At 34.4% G+C, this 21,809-nt stretch overlaps 1 protein-coding gene and 1 long non-coding RNA gene across 12 annotated transcripts; both read left to right on the top strand.

The window, feature by feature from the left end:
• Positions 1–3,650: 3,650 nt before the first annotated feature.
• LOC103433802 (uncharacterized) lies at positions 3,651–17,792 on the top strand. Of its 11 annotated transcripts, XM_070820740.1 has the most exons (6): positions 3,773–4,085; positions 5,475–5,533; positions 6,174–6,283; positions 6,379–9,298; positions 15,030–15,575; positions 15,863–17,792. In XM_070820740.1, exon 6 carries the CDS (start codon positions 16,369–16,371, stop codon positions 17,485–17,487), a length of 1,119 nt encoding a protein of 372 aa, XP_070676841.1. In that variant the 5' UTR covers positions 3,773–4,085; positions 5,475–5,533; positions 6,174–6,283; positions 6,379–9,298; positions 15,030–15,575; positions 15,863–16,368; the 3' UTR covers positions 17,488–17,792. The 11 variants fall into 11 exon arrangements, 4 of the variants coding, with proteins under 4 accessions (XP_070676841.1, XP_070676843.1, XP_070676842.1 ...); XR_011580179.1 differs by lacking the exons at positions 15,030–15,575; positions 15,863–17,792 and having other exon boundaries at positions 3,759–4,085; positions 5,475–5,640; positions 6,379–6,508; XR_011580178.1 differs by lacking the exons at positions 15,030–15,575; positions 15,863–17,792 and having other exon boundaries at positions 3,760–4,085; positions 5,475–5,640; positions 6,192–6,283; positions 6,379–6,508.
• A 1,395-nt stretch (positions 17,793–19,187) lies between these two features.
• LOC108173223 (uncharacterized) lies at positions 19,188–21,539 on the top strand. The gene is made up of 3 exons (XR_011580181.1): positions 19,188–19,640; positions 20,902–20,992; positions 21,276–21,539. It is a non-coding gene; the product is annotated as an uncharacterized lncRNA (long non-coding RNA).
• Positions 21,540–21,809: the final 270 nt, after the last annotated feature.

Consider the following 21,809-nt stretch of genomic DNA (forward strand, 5'->3'; position numbering starts at 1 on the left):
ATGGATGTCCCAGTTCACTTGCCTTGTAAGTAACCTTCTGATTAATAGTTTTATTTTTTATTTTTGATATTTTGAATTATTACTTTATGTAGGTTTTAATTTCGATGATTATATATACACATCAATAGTTGCTCATTAATTACAGGGCATTCATTCTGAATTCGTGAATTGGCATTTGCAAAATGGGCGTCCTAATTTGCTCAAACAACTCAAGTATTCGAGGCCTCAAGCCCAACAAGAAAATGAACCGGCTAGCTTGAGTGAAACTAAAAGACCCGCAACAGTCTAGGTATGAAATTTGAATCTTGATTAATTGATTGTGAAGTTTTCTAAGTTGTTTGTTTAAGAATAAGTTCCATGGTTGGTTGTATATTGTTTATTCCAAGTTTGTATGTATGGAGTGCTAAAGACAGTCAAAAATGCTTTTCTGCGAGCTTGTTCTTAGTCAGTTTCTGCGAGCTTGTTCTTAGTCAGTTTCAACAAGAGCCATCAGCTATTTGGATCTCAATTTCAAAAACATGAGCTCATTTCTTGCTTCCAATTTTTCAACTTTTCGAATGGTAATTTCTTACATTGATGTATTCATTTCTTGTCATCAGATTCTTGTTGTTTAATGTTGAAATATTGCTGCGAAGATTTTTCTACAATGAACTGATTTGAATTTTGCAGTGTTGCATTGATTCTTCTATTGAGGTTTGACCAAGGTAGACATGAGATGTTGGAAGTTGTTGGTGACTGATTCGATTCTATCTTCTGTGGGAGGAGTTGTTCAAGATTCATCGGATTTTTTATTTGTGCTCTGTATTGCTGGTGTTTTATTCAAACTTAAATGGTGATTTGTGATGTTTGGCTCGCCAGAATGCCGATGCTGGTGTTTTATTCGAACTTTTTTACTTGTGCTCTGTATTGCTGGTGTTTTATTCAAACTTAAATGCTGATTTGTGATGTTTGGCTCAGCATAATGCCGATGCTGGTGTTTTATTCGAACTTTTTCATTTGTGCGTGTTTTATTCAAACTTAAATGCTGATTTGTGGTTTTTTATTCAAACTTAAATGTTGATTTGTGTTGTTTGGCTTCGCAGAATGCCGATGCTGGTGTTTTATTTGAACTTTTTTATTTGTGCCTGGTGTTTTATTCAAACTTAAATGCTGATTTGTGCTGTTTGGCTCAGCAGAATGCCGATCTGGACAACAGCAGCCCTACGAATCGTCTTCCGATTGGTGAAGGCCAAGGCCAAATATGAAAAAAAACTGGACTGCCCCATCCAGCTGGAGCAGCTGGAGAACACGATCAATGAATCGCTCAGCAAGCTTAAGGATGCTCCGGCCATCCTCGTCAAGAGTTTCTCGGACGTGAATTGCATCAAGGAGCAAAATCCAGAAGGAGTTGTTCAAGATATGGTGGTGGTCGATGAACAAAATACATGGGGAATTCCGGCGAATACTCCGCCATTTGTCCGTAAGTTATACTTCACTATAATGGAGTCAACCATCGATGCCAATGTGACGGCAATAATCTCTTGGGAAGATGAATCTAACTTTGTGATTCATGATTTCGAGGGTTTCAGTACTATGATGAACAAGTATTTCAAGAATGGGAGATGGATGTCCCAGTTCACTTGCCTTGTAAGTAACCTTCTGATTAATAGTTTTATTTTTTATTTTTGATATTTTGAATTATTACTTTATGTAGGTTTTAATTTCTATGATTATATATACACATCAATAGTTGCTCACTAATTACAGGGCATTCATTCTGAATTCGTGAACTGGCATTTGCAAAAGGGGCGTCCTGATTTGCTCAAACAACTCAAGTATTCGAGGCGAATTGAAAATCCCCAAGCCCAACAAGAAAATGAACCGGCTAGCTAGAGTGAAACTAAAAGACTCGCGACAATCTAGGTTGAAACTTGATTGATTGATTGATTGATTGTGAAGTTTTCTAAGTTGTTTGTTTAAGAATATGTTCCATGGTTGGTTGCATATTGTTTATTCCGAGTTTGCATGTATGGAGTGCTAAAGACAGTAAAAAATGCTTTTTTGCAAGCTTGTTCTGTTTCAGTTTCAACAAGAGCTTTGAGCTATTTGGATCCCAATTTCAAAAACATGAGCTCATTACTTGCTTCCAAATTTTCAACTTTTTTGAATGTTAGTTCTATTGGTTTTCTAATGGTAATTTCTTACATTGATGTATTAATTTCTTGTCATTAGATTCTTGTTGTTTAATATCGAAATATTACCGCGAAGATTTTTCTACTATTAACTGATTTGAATTTTGCAGTGTTGCAGTGATTCTTCTGTTGAGATTTAAGCAAGGTGGAGATGAGATGGTCTGATTCGATCCTGTATTCTGTGGGAGGAGTGTGCAATTGGTGCTCTTGGACGACTTACTTTTATGTTTATTAATAATTTCAATTTGATTGTGTGGTGCGTATCCTAGTGTTAGTCCTTTGGATATTCTAACCAGTAGAGTTTTCTTAGCATGTCACTGCTATTACCTTGTTGGTAATCTTTTACCGTGCACTTGCTGTTAGCCAATTACAATGTTAATTTCCCTATATGTTCGGATAGTTATGAATCTTAACTTAATTTCGCTATATTATTGAAAATATTTAGATATCGAAATCTTGAGATTTGTATATGGTTCAATATCTTAGTGGATGCGGTATTAGGTTTTTACCTTTGCATCCTAGATTCGAGACATCCCTCCCCCTTACTATAGTGTAAGGGCATATTTACTCGACAAAAAATGGAAAAAAAAAGGAAGGAATCGAAGTAGGAGAATTGAAGAAAATAAATTAGATCATCTAGTCCCTTTTTTAGTAAACGCATGGAACTCTGGAATTAAAATAATTCTACTTCTTATTCCTTACTAATTTGCCACGTGTTTCTTGCCTTTATTTTACTAATGTATGTTGAAAAAATCGTCACAAGTCGTACAAAAATCAGAACTACGGATTATTAATGCAAGTTGCAACTATTCAGAATTTCAACGTCATAAAAACTGTAGATACACTTGCATGCCGGCCTAAAGATGTGCATTCAAAATTTGTCATGGCAACCAATGAGTTTGTTAGATCATGGTTGGTCATGGCAAGAAAGATTTCATGCTTATCTTAAAAGATTAGTGAGGCTTTAAGGCCTAGGAAGATAGAATAGCTTCATATGTTTAACCAATTTCATGCATTTCAGCAATCACAATTATGAGAGAATTGTGAGGGTGACGTAAATGTCATTAAGATATAATAGTATTTACTTAACAACAGGTAGAATACCTAAAGATGACAATATCTAATTCTAAGAAGAATTTGCTTCTATGAGTATGAGATGACTAAATTCTCTAAACCTCTCATGAATTCGAGATTTGTTCAGGATTAAAATGAACACAACCGTATAAACCGTTATTTATTAGGATTAGTGATGTGGGTTGCTTATTGTCTCGATTTACTATTACGGTGAGCATTTCAAGATCTTCCACATCCATTGCGTCACCAAGTAAATTCGACAAGTATTCACTAGGGTAGGTTCAAATCTAAAAAACACTTCTCCCAATACATTTCTTGTCCGCATGTACTCTCAAATTCTTCTAATTTTTTATTTATGTGAGGGATTGTCGGAAATTCTATATATACTAAAACCCAAACATCTGATTACTGTTCTAGGGCAGTGTGCGGACCAAAATGCCCCTCAATTCGTTTATTAAGCCAATTTTTTGCCATATTTTCTACAGTAAAATGACTTCCTCGCCCTCCCAGGCCACGCGTTCATCCTCCGGTTTCGATTTCTTTGGGTGCTTCGGTTCTCTCTCTCCATTATCATCTTTTCTTATTTTGATTGACCCCGGCTCTCCCCGTCTCCCTCTTCGCCTCACTCTTCTCTGCGCAAGCTGCTCGATTTAGAGCTTCACCATATCTCTTCGAATCAAGGTGTCTATTTCTCTCCCTATTTTCCCAATCTAGGTTTCCCTCTGTCTCTGTGGAAAAACCCTAGATCTCGCCGCTGCCGGAGAGTCGAAGCTCCGCCCTTTGAGCTTCAATCGGCCTTGCCCATCGCCTCCTCGCGGCGCCTCCACCTAAATCCCTCTGGTAAATTTCCCAACTTTTCCCCCAATTCTTTTTTCTCTCTATTTCTGAGTATGAAAGTACGATGCTCAAGTTTTTTCAATTTTTTTAATTTTTTTTCGATTTAATTTGAACTGTTAAGATATTTTACATTGTGGATTCACTTAAAGATGGTAGAGAGGTATGAATCTAGCAACCCACCTTTTTTCTTGAAGATTTGAATCGACTGAGCGATAATGGTGTGTAGAGAACTTGATTAAAAAAAAATAAAGCACAAAAAACCCACAAAAATTGTGAACTTACTGCCATTTTTCTGTGCACCAGATTTAGCAAAACCCCAGGAAATTAATGTCAGAGTAGAACTTCTGGACCAAAACCGTCCACGAATATGGCAACCCCAAAAGCTTTTCTACAAAACCCCTTAACGAAGCACCAAGAGAGAGGAATTATTTTAGAGAGAGAGAGGATGAGGGTGTAGAAAGAGAAAGGAAAGAATTCTAGAGGGTTTTATCAACCATTGTCGGACGCTGCCCGTCATGTTTGACCATTCTCTCTCTGTGAAAGTCTCTGCTTCTTCTCCGTTCAAAGTTCAAGCATCTCTCTCAGCGAGTTAAGACTCCGTCTAAATTTTTCATTTGAAGGTTATGGCTGAGTTGGAAAGATTAGGCAATAGATAGAGTTAACCAGTAGGATCGAGTCAACGGGGGGATACAGTTATGGAGTATGATATTAAATTTTTTTTTTTGTCATGATTGCAGGTTTTTGAAAAAAAATTCACCTTCAGAGGTTGAGTAAAAATATATAAAGGCTGTTGGTGATCGGTATAAAGACAAAATAAAAAAGTTATGAATAAAATGTTTGAGATTATATGATTTGATTTGATTTTGTAATGTACAGAATTAGCTTTATATTTTTCAGATTAAATGGGTTTAGGACTGTATTGGTTAAATCTAATTAAATTTTTGGAATTTGCTATGAATATGGAACCATGAATGTAAGATATAGTTGATAAATTTGCAAATTCATTACAATTTCATAAAAAATACTAAGACTAAAGATCTTAAATTCATAAAGTATCCAAAATTTGATAAGTTTGTAATAAGGTGGTGAAAGCTGCCTCCAAGCATTTCAAGAAAAAAGAAGAAAGATCAGATGGATCATGTGAGGTTCTTCACTTATTTCAGATCACATGGAAATATTTAAATCCTCATTTGTTATTCTTTATTGTTTCATTCAATTTGTTAAATTCGTTTAATTGTCTTTGTAAATCTGCATTAGGAATAGGAGTGACATTACTCTGTAGAAGAAATATGTTCTTTGTTTATTTTAAAATTAATTATGTGTGAATTTACTTGGAAATGTTCATATGAATTTGGTGTAATAGCATTTCACTGTTTTTTCTTTTCTTTTCAGACAACTTGGTGGAGATCAGATATCTGATGTGTTTGATCAGCATCTCCATGTTGCTTTGAGTAAGCGCCTCCTCACCTTGCAAACACTGATCACTAGAATATTCAAAAGTTTTCATTGGTCATTTCACTTAGTATACCTGCTGATTGAGAAGAAAAATAATTAATTTGTAAGTTACTCTAATAACATTAGTTGTCGGTTTATTGAATTATTATTCTAAGTGATACTTAACTAAAACTACGGTATCTCATTGAATCAATCTTTGAATTAAATAGTGAGTTGAAATTATAAAGAATTTTTTATTGGTAAATAGTGATGAGTATTTAGAGTTTTGCTTACATATTTTAAGGCTTTGAAAAAAATCTGTCAGCTTAGTTATCAAATTTATTAGGAGTTTTAAAACAATTGTGGCTTCCTTCTGATTCAAATTCGAATTCATTATTACTTTAGGTTTTTGAAGTGTTTCCCCAATTAGGAAGTAGATGGTTTTTCTTTGGATGTGAGTGAAAAAAAACTTTTGACGTTCTTGGTGATTAGTCAATCAGCTGCTTCATAGTATTACCTTAGATGCCAATTTATTTGAAAATGAGTGGACATAATCAGAGATCAAAATTGACAAAATAAGTTGCAAACATTTTGATCGCACTGCAGTTTTGCCAACGATGGATCCATATGCATTTTGTTCAGAGCTGATTGTTGCAGGTTTCTTTGTGTTCTCAGCGGAAAGCTCTGATTGTTGCAGAGATTGCATTGTTTTTGGCTCAGAGGAAAATTACAATTGTCAATTTGGATGCTGCCAACGATGCATAACTGTATCATTTTCTCTATTTTTTTGTGTTTTTTTCTTTCTAATTTGCAGTATTGCATTGTATTCCAATGTAGAGTGTTGAGCCCTTAATGAATTTAGTTATGAATGTTTCGTGAACATGGAGGATCTTATAAAACTCAGTCATGTGATGGTGGAGCACTCTCTGGTCCCAATGGAGATTAGTGTTCTTTATTGAATCTTTAAAAGTTCAGTGTTTGGATAAAGTAAACAGTATAGTTTTTTTTGGTTTGTGAATTTGGAGATAGTTGACAATTTTTCTTTTAAAGATAGGAAGTTATTGGAAAGATAGGTGACAATTTGGAGACGTTAGATGGTAGGAACAATGGTTATTGACTTATTTTTATTATTTAAGCATCTAAGGATGATTTTCTGTTTACTAATGTCCTAAAAGCTCTTCCTCTATTTCTATTTTAATCCCTTTATTCTCATTTTGTCTACAAACCAATCTGCACCAAACTTGATCATTCTTTAAATATCTGTATATATTGTGCTTTACGTTCTTTTATCCTTTTGAAACATATTTTCTCACACAATTTCTAATCCCGCAGCAACGTGCGGGCACTATTTATAATTATATACTATAATATAAATATTGTAATATATAATTTTTATAATTAAATAAAAAATAATGTTAATCGCTTTCAAAGAAAGATTATGTCATTTGTATTTAATTGGTGCCATCCCTTGCTAAAACGTGTCAGATGGTTTAAGACCAATAGACACAATTTATCAAAGGGTGCTATGAGTTTTATTTAAACTCAAGCACTTTATAAGACCTACTCCAACCATTAAAGTAAAACTCAAATTTTAGGTTTTAAATTTACCCTAACTTGCTCAAACCTGTTTGGAGATTCTACGGTTTCAAATTCGGAGAAAATAAACAGATCGGGTATTGGGATGGCACTCCAAACACGATTTGCCTCGTTGCCATCCCCAATTTGAAACTTAAAAATCTGAAGTGATTGATGATGGGTTGGTATTAATTCATAGTTTTGCTAATTGCTTAAACCTTATTTGTTATTTGAGATAATATTTGGTTGTGGGATATATAAATTAGGCGTTTAGTCAGTGAAGACGTCACGTTTTCAAAAAAAAGTTTCTTCCAAGAAGTTGAACAGAATGAGATAAACTTTACCAAATAATAATAATAATAATAAAAGTCTTTTTGAGACCGAATCCTTACTCATTTGGTCGGTCAAATGGGGCGTTTTCTCCAAATTCTGGTTTGATTAGGAATCTTTCTTTTAATAATCCATTTGGTTTTTTTTTATTTGTTGGAGGACCTAATTTGGGTAGGATTTAATTTCTTTTAATAATTATATATATAGGTTTTTTTAGGCGATATAGAATTGGAGTACTCGTGAATATAAGGTATTTATATTAACATTGATTTTGATGATATTATTTCTTTGCAATCATGAATATGAGTAAGTAATTCTCACGAAACTAGAATAAATATGTCCTTTTTTTTTAATATATATATACACGCACACACACACATATATAGACTGTTGTTATGTATGCAATATGCATGCATACTTTGAATCACTACTCATCGGTTTAAAATTATTTATAAGTATGTTTGAGTTCAAAATACAAGTTTGGTCAGAAAATGAGTAATTTGGAATATCAGCCATGCACGTCACGTGAGTTTGGTAGGTATTAGTGGTAAAATATGGCATCCCGGTAAAGTTCATTAATGCTTCATGTGATTGATATTTGCAAGTTTACTTAAACGACGATGATGCAACCGTTGGGTTCTGTTCGGGATGGTCACCCAGTCGTCCAACTAATCTCATGCATTTCAGCAATCACAATTATGAGAGAATTGTGGGGGTGACTTAAATGTCATTAAGATATAATGATATTTACTTAATACCATGTAGAATACCTAAAGGTGACAATATCTAATTCTAAGAAGAATTTGCTTCTATGGGTATGAGATGGCTAAATTCTCTAAAGCTCTTATGAATTCGAGATTTGTTCAGGATTAAAATGAACACAACCGTATAAACCGTTATATATTAGGATTAGTGATGTGTGTTGCTTATTGTCTCGGTTTAGCAGTTCAAGATCTTCCACATTCATTCTGTCACTAAGTAAATTCGACAAGTATTCACTAGGGTAGGTTCAAATCTAAAAGACACTTCTCCCGATACATTTCTTGTCCGCATGTACTCTCAAATTCTTCTAATTTTTTTATTTATTTGAGGGATTGTCGGAAATTATATACTATAATATAAATATTGTAATATATAATTTTTATAATTAAATAAAAAATAATGTTAATCGCTTTCAAAGAAAGATTATGTCATTTGTATTTAATTGGTGCCATCCCTTGCTAAAACGTGTCAGATGGTTTAAGACCAATAGACACATAATTTATCAAAGGGTGCCATGAGTTTTATATAATAAACTCAAGCACTTCATTAGATCTACTCCAACCATTGAAGTAAAACTCAAGTTTTAGGTTCTAAATCTACCCTAACTTGCTCCAACTCGTTTGGAGATTCTACGGTTTCAGATTTGGAGAAAATAAACGGATCGGGTATTGGGATGGCACTCCAAACACGATTTGCCCCGTCGCCATCCCCAATCTGAAACTTACAAAATCTAAAGTGATTGATGATGGGTCGATATTAATTTATAGTTTTGCTAATTGCTTAAAACTTATTTGTTATTTGAGATAATATTTTGGTTGTGGGATATATAAATTAGGGGTTTAGAAGACAGTCAAGACGTCACGTTTTTAAAAGAAAGTTTCTTCCAAGAAGTTAAACAGAATGCGATAAATTTTACCAATAATAATAATAACAGTCTTTTTTGAGACCGAATCCTTACTCATTTGGTCGGTCAAATGGGGCGTTTTCTGTACAGACCAAATTCTGGTTTGATTAGGAATCTTTCTTTTAATAATCTATTTGGTTTTTTTATTTGTTGGAGACCTAATTTGGGTATGATTTAATTTCTTTTAATAATTATATATATATATATATAGGCCTGGCAATTCCTGACACGACTCGATAACCCGACATGACACGACACGAAATTAACAGGTGTTCGGATCGACACGATAACGAAACGGGTCGTTATCGGGTAACCCGATAAGCACCTATTAAGATAACGGGTTGTTTCGGGTATACACGTGGGTAACACGATACACGATAAGCAGAATATTAATTTAATAATTTTATAACCCTAAAACAAATACTATAATTACTATATATATATATATTAATTTAACAATTTTATACCCCTAAAAACTATAATAATTATATATATATATTAAATTAACTATAATAATTATAATAATTATATATACTATAATAATTATACCCCAAAATACTAACTATAATATATATATATATATATATTAAATTTTCAATTAAATTTTATACCCCTAAAAACTATAATAATTATACATACAAAATAAATAGATTTAAATATACTTAATAAATAAATAAATATATATACACCACACACACCATTGAACTTCATGGGATACGAATTATACGAAATTAATTTCAATGATTCAACCGTCAAACTTGTTTGTATATGCTTCGAGATCGCATCAGCAAAAAATTACAAAAAACAAACATTCACATATCAAGTAACGAGACAAAACTTTTCGACGGTTATAAACGAAAAATCACGATTTAACGGTTATTTTAACTCCGATTTTGATGATTTTTTACAGCTACACTCCTTGACCCTATATGAATACAATGAATGAATTCGATCTTCAATTTAAAATATTTACACTAGTGGATACCACAAAATCTTATGTTATACTTGATGAAAGTATGAATAAACTCTTAAGTGTTAGTGAATCTATTGTTTTGATGGGATACGCATTCTACGAAACTAGTTTCAATGATCCAACCGTCAAACATGTTTGTATATACTTCGAGATCGCATACGCAAAAAATTGCAAAAAACAAACATTCAAAGATAGAGTAACAAGACAAAACTTTTTGACAGTTATAAACGAAAAATCATGATTTAACGGTTATTTTAACTCCGATTTTGATAATTTTTTATAGCTACACTCCTTGACCCTATATGAATACAATGAATGAATTCGATCTTCAATTTAAAATATTTACACTAGTGGATACCACAAAATCTTATGTTATACTTAATGAAAATATTAATAAACTCTTAAGTGTTAGTGAATATATTGTTTTGATGAGATACGCATTTTGCGAAACTAGTTTCAACGATCCAACCGTCAAACTTTTTTGTATATGCTTCAAGATCGCATATGCCAAAAATTGCAAAAAACAAACATTCAGGGATCAAGTAACGGGATAAAACTTTTCAACGGTTATAAATGAAAAATCACGATTTAAGAGTTATTTTAACTCCAATTTTGATGATTTATTACAGCTACACTCCTTGACCCTATATAAATACAATGAATGAATTTGATCTTCAATTTAAAATATTTACACTAGTGGATACCACAAAATATTATGTTATACTTAATGAAAATATTAATAAACTCTTAAGTGTTAGTGAATATATTGTTTTGATGAGATACGCATTTTGCGAAACTAGTTTCAATGATCCAACCGTCAAACTTGTTTATATATGCTTTGAGATCGCATATGCCAAAAATTGCAAAAAACAAACATTCAGAGATCAAGTAACGGTACAAAACTTTTCGACGGTTATAAACAAAAAATCACGATTTAACGGTTATTTTAACTCCGATTTTGATGATTTTTTACAGCTACACTCCTTGACCCTATATAAATACAATGAATGAATTCGATCTTCAATTTAAAATATTTACACTAGTGGATACCACAAAATCTTATGTTATACTTGATGAAAGTATAAATAAAATCTTTAAATGTTAGTGAATCTATTGTTTTGATGGGATACACATTCTACGAAACTAGTTTCGACGATCCAACCGTCAAACTTGTTTGTATATGCTTTGAGATCACATATGCCAAAAATTACAAAAAACAAACATTCAGAGATCATGTAACGGGACAAAACTTTTCGACGGTTATAAACGAAAAATCACGATTTAACGGTTATTTTTAACTCCGATTTTGATGATTTTTTACAGCTACACTCCTTCATCCTATATAAATACAATGAATGAATTTGATCTTCAATTTAAAATATTTACACTAGTGGAGATGTTATACTTGATGAAAGTATGAATAAAATCTTTAAATGTTAGTGAATCTATTGTTTTGATGGGATACATATTCTACGAAACTAGTTTCGACGATCTAATCGTCAAACATGTTTGTATATACTTCGAGATTGTATATGCCAAAAATTGCAAAAAACAAACATTCAGAGATCAAGTAACGAGACAAAACCTTTCAATGGTTATAAACGAAAAATCACGACTTAACGGTTATTTTAACTTCGATTTTGATAAATTTTTACAGATACACTCCTTGACCCTATATGAATACAATGAATGAATTCGATCTTCAATTTAAAATATTTACACTAGTGGATACCACAAAATCTTATGTTATACTTGATGAAAGTATGAATAAAATCTTTAAATGTTAATGAATCTATTGTTTTGATGGGATACGCATTCTATGAAACTAGTTTCGACGATCCAACCGTCAAACATGTTTGTATATACTTCGAGATTGTATATGCCAAAAATTGCAAAAAATAAACATTCAGAGATCAAGTAACGCGACAAAACTTTTCGACAGTTAAAAAAGAAAAATTACAATTTAATGGTTATTTTAACTCCGATTTTGATAATTTTTTACAGCTACACTCCTTGACCCTATATGAATACAATGAATGAATTCGATCTTCAATTTAAAATATTTACACTAGTGGATACTACAAAATCTTATGTTATACTTAATGAAAATATTAATAAACTCTTTAGTGTTAGTGAATATATTGTTTTGATGAGATACGCATTTTGCGAAACTAGTTTCAACGATCCAACCGTCAAACTTTTTTGTATATACTTCGAGATCGCATATGCCAAAAATTGAAAAAAACAAACATTCAGAGATCAAGTAACGAGACAAAAAATTTCGACGGTTATAAACGAAAAATCACGATTTAACGGTTATTTTAACTCCGATTTTGATGATTTTTTACAGCTACACTCCTTGACCCTATATAAATATAGTGAATTAATTCGATCTTCAATTTAAAATATTTACACCAGTGGATACCACAAAATCTTATGTTATACTTGATGAAAGTATGAATAAAATCTTTAAAGTGTTAGTGAATCTATTGTTTTGATGGGATATGCATTCTACGAAACTAGTTTCGACGATCCAACCGTCAAACATGTTTGTATATACTTCGAGATCGCATATGCCAAAAATTACAAAAAACAAACATTCAGAGATCAAGTAACGAGACAAAACGTTTCGACAGTTATAAATGAAAAATCACGATTTAACGATTATTTTAACTCCGATTTTGATGATTTTTTACAGCTACACTCCTTGACCCTATATGAATACAATGAATGAATTCGATCTTCAATTTAAAATATTTACACTAGTGGATACCACAAAATCTTATGTTATACTTAATGAAAGTAAGAATAAACTCTTAAGTGTTAATGAATCTATTGTTTTGATGAGATACGCATTCTACGAAACTAGTTTCAACGATCTAACCGTCATACTTGTTTGTACGCCAAAAAATTGCAAAAAACAAACATTTAAAGATTAAGTAACACGACAAAACTTTTCGACGGTTATAAACGAAAAATCACAATTTAACGGTTATTTTAACTTCGATTTTGATGATTTTTTACAACTACACTCCTTGACCCTATATGAATACAATGAATGAATTCGATCTTCAATTTAAAATATTTACACTAGTGGATACCACAAAATCTTATGTTATACTTGATGAAAGTATGAATAAAATCTTTAAATGTTAGTGAATCTATTGTTTTGATGGGATACGCATTCTACGAAACTAGTTTCGACGATCCAACCGTCAAACATATTTGTATATACTTCGAGATTGTATATGCCAAAAATTGCAAAAAATAAACATTCAGAGATCAAGTAACGCGACAAAACTTTTCGACGGTTAAAAAAGAAAAATCACAATTTAATGGTTATTTTAACTCTGATTTTGATAATTTGTTACAGCTACACTCCTTGACCCTATATGAATACAATGAATGAATTCGATCTTCAATTTAAAATATTTACACTAGTGGATACCACAAAATCTTATGTTATACTTAATGAAAATATTAATAAACTCTTTAGTGTTAGTGAATATATTGTTTTGATGAGATACGCATTTTGCGAAACTAGTTTCAACGATCCAACCGTCAAACTTGTTTGTATATGCTTCGAGATCGCATATGCCAAAAATTGAAAAAAACAAACATTCAGAGATCAAGTAACGAGACAAAACTTTTCGACGGTTATAAACGAAAAATCACGATTTAACTGTTATTTTAACTCCGATTTTGATGATTTTTTACAGCTACACTCCTTGACCCTATATAAATACAGTGAATGAATTCAATCTTCAATTTAAAATATTTACACTAGTGGATACCACAAAATCTTATGTTATACTTGATGAAAGTATGAATAAAATCTTTAAGTGTTAGTGAATATATTGTTTTGATGGGATACACATTCTACGAAACTAGTTTCGACGATCCAACCGTCAAACATGTTTGTATATACTTTGAGATCGCATATGCCAAAAATTGCAAAAAAATAACATTCAGAGATCAAGTAACGAGACAAAACTTTTCGATGGTTATAAATGAAAAATCACGATTTAACGGTTATTTTAACTCCGATTTTGATGATTTTTTACAGCTACACTCCTTGACCCTATATGAATACAATGAATGAATTCGATCTTCAATTTAAAATATTTACACTAGTGGATACCACAAAATCTTATGTTATACTTAATGAAAGTAAGAATAAACTCTTAAGTGTTAATGAATCTATTGTTTTGATGAGATACGCATTCTACGAAACTAGTTTCAACGATCTAGCCGTCATACTTGTTTGTACGCCAAAAAATTGCAAAAAACAAATATTTAAAGATTAAGTAACATGACAAAACTTTTCGACGGTTATAAACGAAAAATCACAATTTAACGATTATTTTAACTCCGATTTTGATGATTTTTTATAACTACACTCCTTGACCCTATATGAATACAATGAATGAATTCGATCTTCAATTTAAAATATTTACACTAGTGGATACCACAAAATCTTATGTTATACTTAATGAAAGTACGAATAAACACTCTAGTGGGTCACTTTCATTAAGTTTTGAGTTCCATTGGCAAAGTTTAAACTTTTGAGAAATGCTTCACATCCTTGAAAACAAAAACGCTTTCATTTGTCATATCCTTGCACATTTAATATTTGTAATAGATTAGTAGTGTATGGATGTATTTTTTATGAGACTTTTATTTTCGAGTGTAGATGTAGTCCTTAAACGACAAATGTGTTTTAATGTTTTGAAGTATTATTTATGTGACAATGTGTGGTAAGTGCAAATTTAAGAAAAAAAAATATTTTTCTTAACAGGTCATAATGGGTCATAACGGGTCGGGTTGGGTAAAGTGACCAAACCTATTAAGGACCCGTTAAGATAACAGGTATGACACGACACGATCCGTTAAGATAACAGATGTTACACGAAAACGACACGAACACGACTGACACGACCCGTTTGCCAAGCCTATATATATATAAAAGTGTTTTTTACCCGATATAGAATTGGAGTACTCGTGAATATAAGGTATTTATATTAACATTGATTTTGATGATATTCTTTCTTTGCAATCATGAATATGAGTAAGTAATTCTCACGAAACTAGAATAAATATGTCGTTTTTTTTTAATATATACATATAAACGGTTGTTACGTAAGCAATATGCATGCATACTTTGAATTACTAATAATCGATTTAAAATTATTTATAAGTATGTTTGGGTTCAAAATACAAGTTTGGTCAGAAAATGTGTAATTTGGAATGGGCCATGCACGCCACGTGGGTATTAGTGGTAAAATATGGCATCCCGGTAAAGTTCAATAACGCTTTGTGTGATTGATATTTGGAAGTACTTAAACGACGAGGATGCAACTGTTGGGTTCGGTTCGGGGTTCCGCTCACTTCTGTCTCTCCCTCCCTCAATTTTCACTTTCTCTGTGCGGCTGAGGCGGGTGATTGGCAGTCAGATTCAGCTCTCTCTTTCTCCCTCTCTCTCTCTATCTATCTCAGAGAGTGCTTTAGGCCATGGGTAATTAGGAAGAATTAAATTAATTTAAAAGCACTCAACTTTGATTTGTCTGAGAGTTTTTGGAGTATTTATATGCTCAAATTTGTTTGCTTGTCAGTCAGATTCTGTGTTCACCTGATGTAATTGAATCAATTGATTGGCAGAATCCCTTGTTTCTTCTGTGGATTAATTGGATTAGAAATTTGTGTATTATTTACCCTTGACATGCTTCAGCAAGCCCAAAACCGTATTTTATTTAGTTGGATTGTTCTTGCTTATTACTAACATGTTTCGTTTCTGGGGTGCAGTTGAAATCATTGAAGCCTCTTGCTTTTGCCCTTTGATCATCTTTATCACCGCTTGAGTGTCAAAATCAGCGGTTTCCTGGTCTTGAACGAAAAGGTGTTTATGTCAGTCCTAATTTTTGTATATCTTGTGCAGTTTCGGGTATAGAATACCCTCAGAAGCTGACAGCCTGACTTTAATTATGCATCCTGCCATGAGAGGCCATAACAGTACTATTGGTGCGAAGAGTGGCCGCAGTAGAATAAGCCAGTCATCCCCTAGAGCAGTGGCCATCATCAAAATTCATGAACAGCAATATTGATGATCTAGCGGACTCTTTATTGGTTGAAATCTTTTGTCGACTTCCTTCCTATAAGTCCGTTTCACAATGCAAGTGCGTTTCCAAGCGTTGGTGCACTCTCATTTCGGATACTCATTTTATGGGCCGTTTTCTATACCTCCAAAGGGATCGTAACCAAAAGCCAATAACTACTGCAATAAATACAAAAGGGGAGGAATTCCTTAGAAGATGTCGCCGTCCTCTCAACCGTTGAATCAGCTTTTCCAAAGACTTGTGAGTTTCCATGGTTTGAAACAAGAGCCAGTTGTGGTAGGTACATATAATGACTTAGTTCTGTGCTGCACAAGCGAGTTTAACCAGCGCAATTACTACCTTTGCAATCCATATACAATCCAGTGGGTTCCTCTTCCTCCCCCACCACAAGTGTGCAAGTTTGTACTAGTGGGATTCATCTGTGATCTTCCCTACTATAACAACAAGGAAGATTATCAGCCAGGAGATATGATCCAGCTTAATGCGAATTATAGGTGCAGGGTTGTGAGATTAATGGATCCTGATGATGCCGATGACGAGGACAAGGACATAATAGATTTCAGCAACTTCAAACTCATCGACATGAGAGATTTCTGCACATTCAAAGTGCAGATCTTCTCTTCTGAGACTGGTGAATGGAAGGAGACAACTGTAAGATCCGAGAGAACTGTAACATCCGCGTACAACTTTACTTTGGAAATGATGAGTGTCTGTACTGGCGTTGCTTCCAAACTAATGCTGTATTGGATGGGCGATGATGATGTCATTCTTATTCAGTTGGATCCGTTCATGATCGACAAGAGTGCTAGTGCTACTTTATCTACCTGTTATAGACACCGTATCAGGAATGAGTGGGACGCTCTTCCAATGAGGTGCATAGCAGCGTATGATGGGGGTGTGCGGATGTGCAACTATGACTATGTTTCCGGCTATCTGTCTATTTGTGAGTTGAAGGAAGAAGAAGAAGAAGATGATGATCCGAGGGTGAGTATCCATGGAGGATCAAAGAGTTTGTTTGTGAAACTTAAGAAGAGGGTTTATTTGGTGGATGAAACAAAGGTTGTGATAGGTCCATGGACAGAGATTGAGGGGGTATTTTTTGACCAAAATAACGAGGATACCTTGTATATGATAGTAGATACGAAGAAGCTCCATGGTCGGATAAAAGATACTATCAGGTGCAACATTGTAACCGGAGAGGTGTCAAAGATTGTTGGAAACAGAAAATTTAATTGTTTCAGATTCTTCCCGATTGTTATCCCATGGTGGCCGACTCCAGTCCCTCGACTAGCGCAAGGTGCAATATCCAAATAGCGCAGAGGTGTCAAAGTAAATTTTTTCAAATTCTTCCCGGCCGTTTGAAAGCTTATGTTTCCTTCTTGTTTGGTTGGTTCGATGGTGAAGTTTGCTACGCTGTGGACTCAAACAAGTGAAGCTGGAGATGGGTAGGAAATTGGCAGGCGGAATAGGGGGTGGCATTGGCATGAATGTAGAGATTTCTACATTGTATTTGTTCATCTCTCAAAGCCGTCGTCTTGTTAACTCATTATGCTTTATTTTATTTTCTTTGCTTCAATTTCAATAACTCATTCCGCTTTATTGCATGATGTCTTCTGTTAGCTCCAAGGGCTTCAAATCTTTTCTTATAGTCTATTTCCAAGTCTTCCTATATATTTCTTTACCTCTTTGGCCGCAACCTTCTATCTCGTAATCATATCTTCTAACCAGAGCGGAGAATCTGTATGTTTCATTTCACATGTCCAAAACACAATTGAAATTTTATGCAATTAATCAATTTGTTCAAAATCAATGATTTGTTTTTTCTTTGACTGTGTCCGTGAGAATCAATTTCACGAGAGGGCTAAGGGTGCATTTGTTGCACTAAATTATTTTGGATTGGACTAACTTTAGGGATTAAGCTGGACTAGCTTAGAATAGAGTAAGTTGGACTAATTTAGTTAAATGTTTGGTTTCGTATCGAACTAAAAAGCAAGATAATAAAAAAAATAATGCAAATCTGGTCAGAGTCAAAATTACCCTCCCAACTTTTGATAATTACCCTCCCTACCAGCGCCATTTGGCTGGTATTGTGGTAAATAGCTTGAAATCGAGTGGCAACCAATTGACTGTAGCTAAGCTACAGTCAAATCCTTCCTCAATTTTAGAATAGATAATGTCAAACTGAAATACGAAATTATGCCTAATGTAACATAAATTAAATAAAGATTCGAATAATTCAATAAATAAATGTGTAAATAGATATACTTTCAAAACTTTATAAAGCAATGTGGAAATTTAAACCCGCGTGACTATTTCAAAATTCAACCCAAAACATGGAGAGGGGGCTTTTGGTATCGTTTGGTATGCAGACGGAACGGGATGAAACGGAATGAGACGGGACGGGACGGGATAGGACAGGACGGAACGGAGAGGGAGCAAAGATGTCCTCGGATGGAAACAAGGAGGAAGAAGAATGAGACGAAGATGTTATAATTTTGTGTTCCACGGATGTGGAACGAGTCGTTCCAGGGGGTGAGGCGGAACGAAAATTCACCCAAAACTCGTCCCGTGGAACAACGTGTTCCACCCATTTTAAGCCCACCAAAAGTTGAACTTCCCATCGGAATCCCCCAAGTTGCAGGCGATTCATCGATCTTGAATCTGGCCAAATCCACCATTTGAACAGGGATTTCAGTGTCATGGGTGTTCAGCGAGCAATTGATCGGGATTTCAATGTCATGGGTGTTCAGCGAGCAGTTGATCTCACCTTCCATTGAATTGGATGTGAATTAGGGAAAATTCGGATGTGAATTGGGGGAAATTTGGAGAAGAAAAGTGTTCGGGTTTAGACCGTCGCTTGGAAAATGGGAAATGTGAAGTCGCAACTCGACTGTGAGACTTTCGGCATTTTACGCCGTTGTTTGCCTCGATTGGATTGTATTAGGAACCAAAAATACAATCCACTCAAGGTAAATGACGGCGTAAAATGCCGAAAGTCTCACAGTCGAGTTGCAACTTCACATTTCCCATTTTCCAAGCGACGGCCTAAACCCGAACACTTTCCTTCTCCAAATTTCCCCCAATTCACATCCGAATTTTCCCTAATTCACATCCAATTCAATGGAAGGTGTGATCAACTGCTCGCTGAACACCCATGACACTGAAATCTCGATCAACTGCTCGCTGAACACCCATGATACTGAAATCCCTGTTCAAATGGTGGATTTGGCCAGATTAAGATCGACAAATCGCCTGCAACTTGGGGGATTCCGATGGGAAGTTCAACTTTTATCTACAAGCTGTATGTCATGCTCGCCCAATCCATAACAGATCCTCGTACCAGAGAAGTCCTCTCTTGGAAGGAGGACAATTTGTCGTTCGAAATAAAAGATTATAAGGGGTTCGATCTACTCATGGGCGCACTGTTTTTCAGGCATAAGAAATGGCCAGCTTGATTTTGCCACTACGTAAGCTTTCTGTTGTTCTTTTGAGTAATTGATGGCTAGATTAGTTGTTGGGTGTGTTTTTATGTTGAATTCTTGGGTACAAAGCCTCTTTTAGATTCAATTAGAAATTTCTGAGGCAATGAGGCTGCAGAAAGAAGAGTAATGGCTGTTTCAATCAAGCCATCTCATTTTGCTGTGGAGTGTATATGTGTTGAATGCCTTTAGATGCAAGAAAGTCTTGAACACTTACTAATGAACTCACCACCACCATATTGTAAAAGGCAGTCATGTTTGAGCTGGGTTTTTTAATTGGCCCATATCTTGTTTTCTTGATTTCTTTGATCCTTTTCATGGATTTCAGCTGTTTAAAAGAAGTTTAGGGAGAGAGTGAGAAGGGGGAGAGGGGGGGGGGGGGGGGGGGGAAGGAGGGAGGGAGGGAAAGACTATACAGTTGACAAATTGGGTAGTCATTCTTCTTCTTTTACCTTCTTGCTTGTCCTGCTTAGCAAATGGTCATAATTATTTGTAGAGAGAGAGATAGAGAGAGAGAGAGAGAGAGAGAGAGAGTTGAATTTCAAGAGGCAGAGATAGGTTGCCTCAGATCCAGGGAAGTCTAAGTTAATAAGTTGGAACAAAAGTTGCTTTCTTTGATAGGGTTGGGTTTTCCCGTGATTCTTGGAGCTTTGCCTTTGTTGGGTTTCTTTCTCATGACCCCCTTTTTTCTTCTTTCTTTTTTCTTTTTTCTTTGTTGTGTTTAGATAAGGGGTTGGTTCTAAATTTAATCAGATTTTTATATTTTTTTTCTACTTAATTGGAAATATATGCATAGAACTGAACAAAAATTCCAAAAACTTCAGATTTATTCACAAGCGGATAGATCCAACAGTCACTCTCATTTGGTCACTTGTCGATTAACCTTGGTCAAGAGTTGAAACGATGGCGATGGTGCAAATTCTTCATAGTCATCTGTCCATGGGTGTTCGTAGCCTTGTTAAGCACAGTTCATGGGTGGATATTATCAGTAATATGGTGATTTATGTCTGTTAGTTTTCAAGTTGTAAGTATAAAGTTCATGGGCGTTCGCAGTCTTGTTAAGCACAGTTCATGTTGGTAATCATATAATCAGTAATATGGTGATGTATGTATAACGATATTGATTTATAGTTTCTACTAGTCTTCAAATTGTTCATCTTTCTCAATTCTTCATTGTTCTTTGATTTTTCTCAACGTAGTTAATAATTGATTGCTAATTTTTGTATTTTATTTTTAATGCCAACTATAGGGGATCAAATGCAAGTTCAATCACCCATCATTGCAAAGAGGGCAGCCGAATTGCCTTTCTCAATTCAACATGATTACGGACAAAGTTGTGGGTATAAAGTTACTTCCTAATTTGTTAAATTCTTATTGATTCTTTTGAAGGCGGCAAAAGCTAATATGTAATAAGAAGAGTAGTATTTGTTTGAAAATGATTAGTTTACATTTGGTACTTTTATACAATTGGGAAAGGAAATCTTTGCTCTCCAATGACAAACAATGGAAAGCTATCAACCACTAACAAGTACAAAACTGATTAGCAGAATGTTTAACAACTAATACAACTTGCTCCTATTGCTTAGCTAACTTTTTAATATGTTAAATCTGATTCTTTTGCAGTCAGCAAGGGTGAGGGAGAGGGATCCGCCAACAGAGAAGCGGAGGTGGACTATCTAGGTACGAAAATGGGAAAAAGCCACATCCTTCTTCTGTGGGAGGAGTGTGCAATTGGTGCTCTTGGCACAACTGTCTATAAACTTTTTTGTTTGTTAATAGTTTGAGTTTCTTTGTCTATATTACAATGATAGAATAGAAATATGTAGCTGGATGGGTATGGCCCTTTGTTTTCGATGGCAGTGGGTAAATGTTTTTGACTTTCTTTAACAGTTAGAATAAAATTCAAGATTAACCAACTCAACAAATTGGCCCAACGACCATTTTTCTCTTTCCCTCCTTTCTTTTCCACTCCCCCCCCCCCCCCCCGCGTCTTCCCCTCTTTCTTTCTCTCTCCCCTCTCTCTTCCTCCTTTCGTCCACTTCTCTTCTCTCTTTCTTTTCCACTCTCCCCCCCCCCTCTTCCCCTCTTTCTTTCTCTCTCCCCTCTCTCTTCCTCATTTCGTCCACTTCTCTTCTCTCTCTCATCTTTCATCTTCCA

The sequence above is a fragment of the Malus domestica genome, chromosome 04 (genome assembly GCF_042453785.1).
Source record: "Malus domestica chromosome 04, GDT2T_hap1".
In the NCBI taxonomy this organism is placed as follows: domain Eukaryota; kingdom Viridiplantae; phylum Streptophyta; class Magnoliopsida; order Rosales; family Rosaceae; genus Malus; species Malus domestica.

Coding starts and splice junctions, on each gene's coding strand:
- LOC103433802 (XM_070820742.1), top strand. CDS start 16,369: ATGTCGCCGTCCTCTCAACCGTTGAATCAGCTTTTCCAAAGACTTGTG.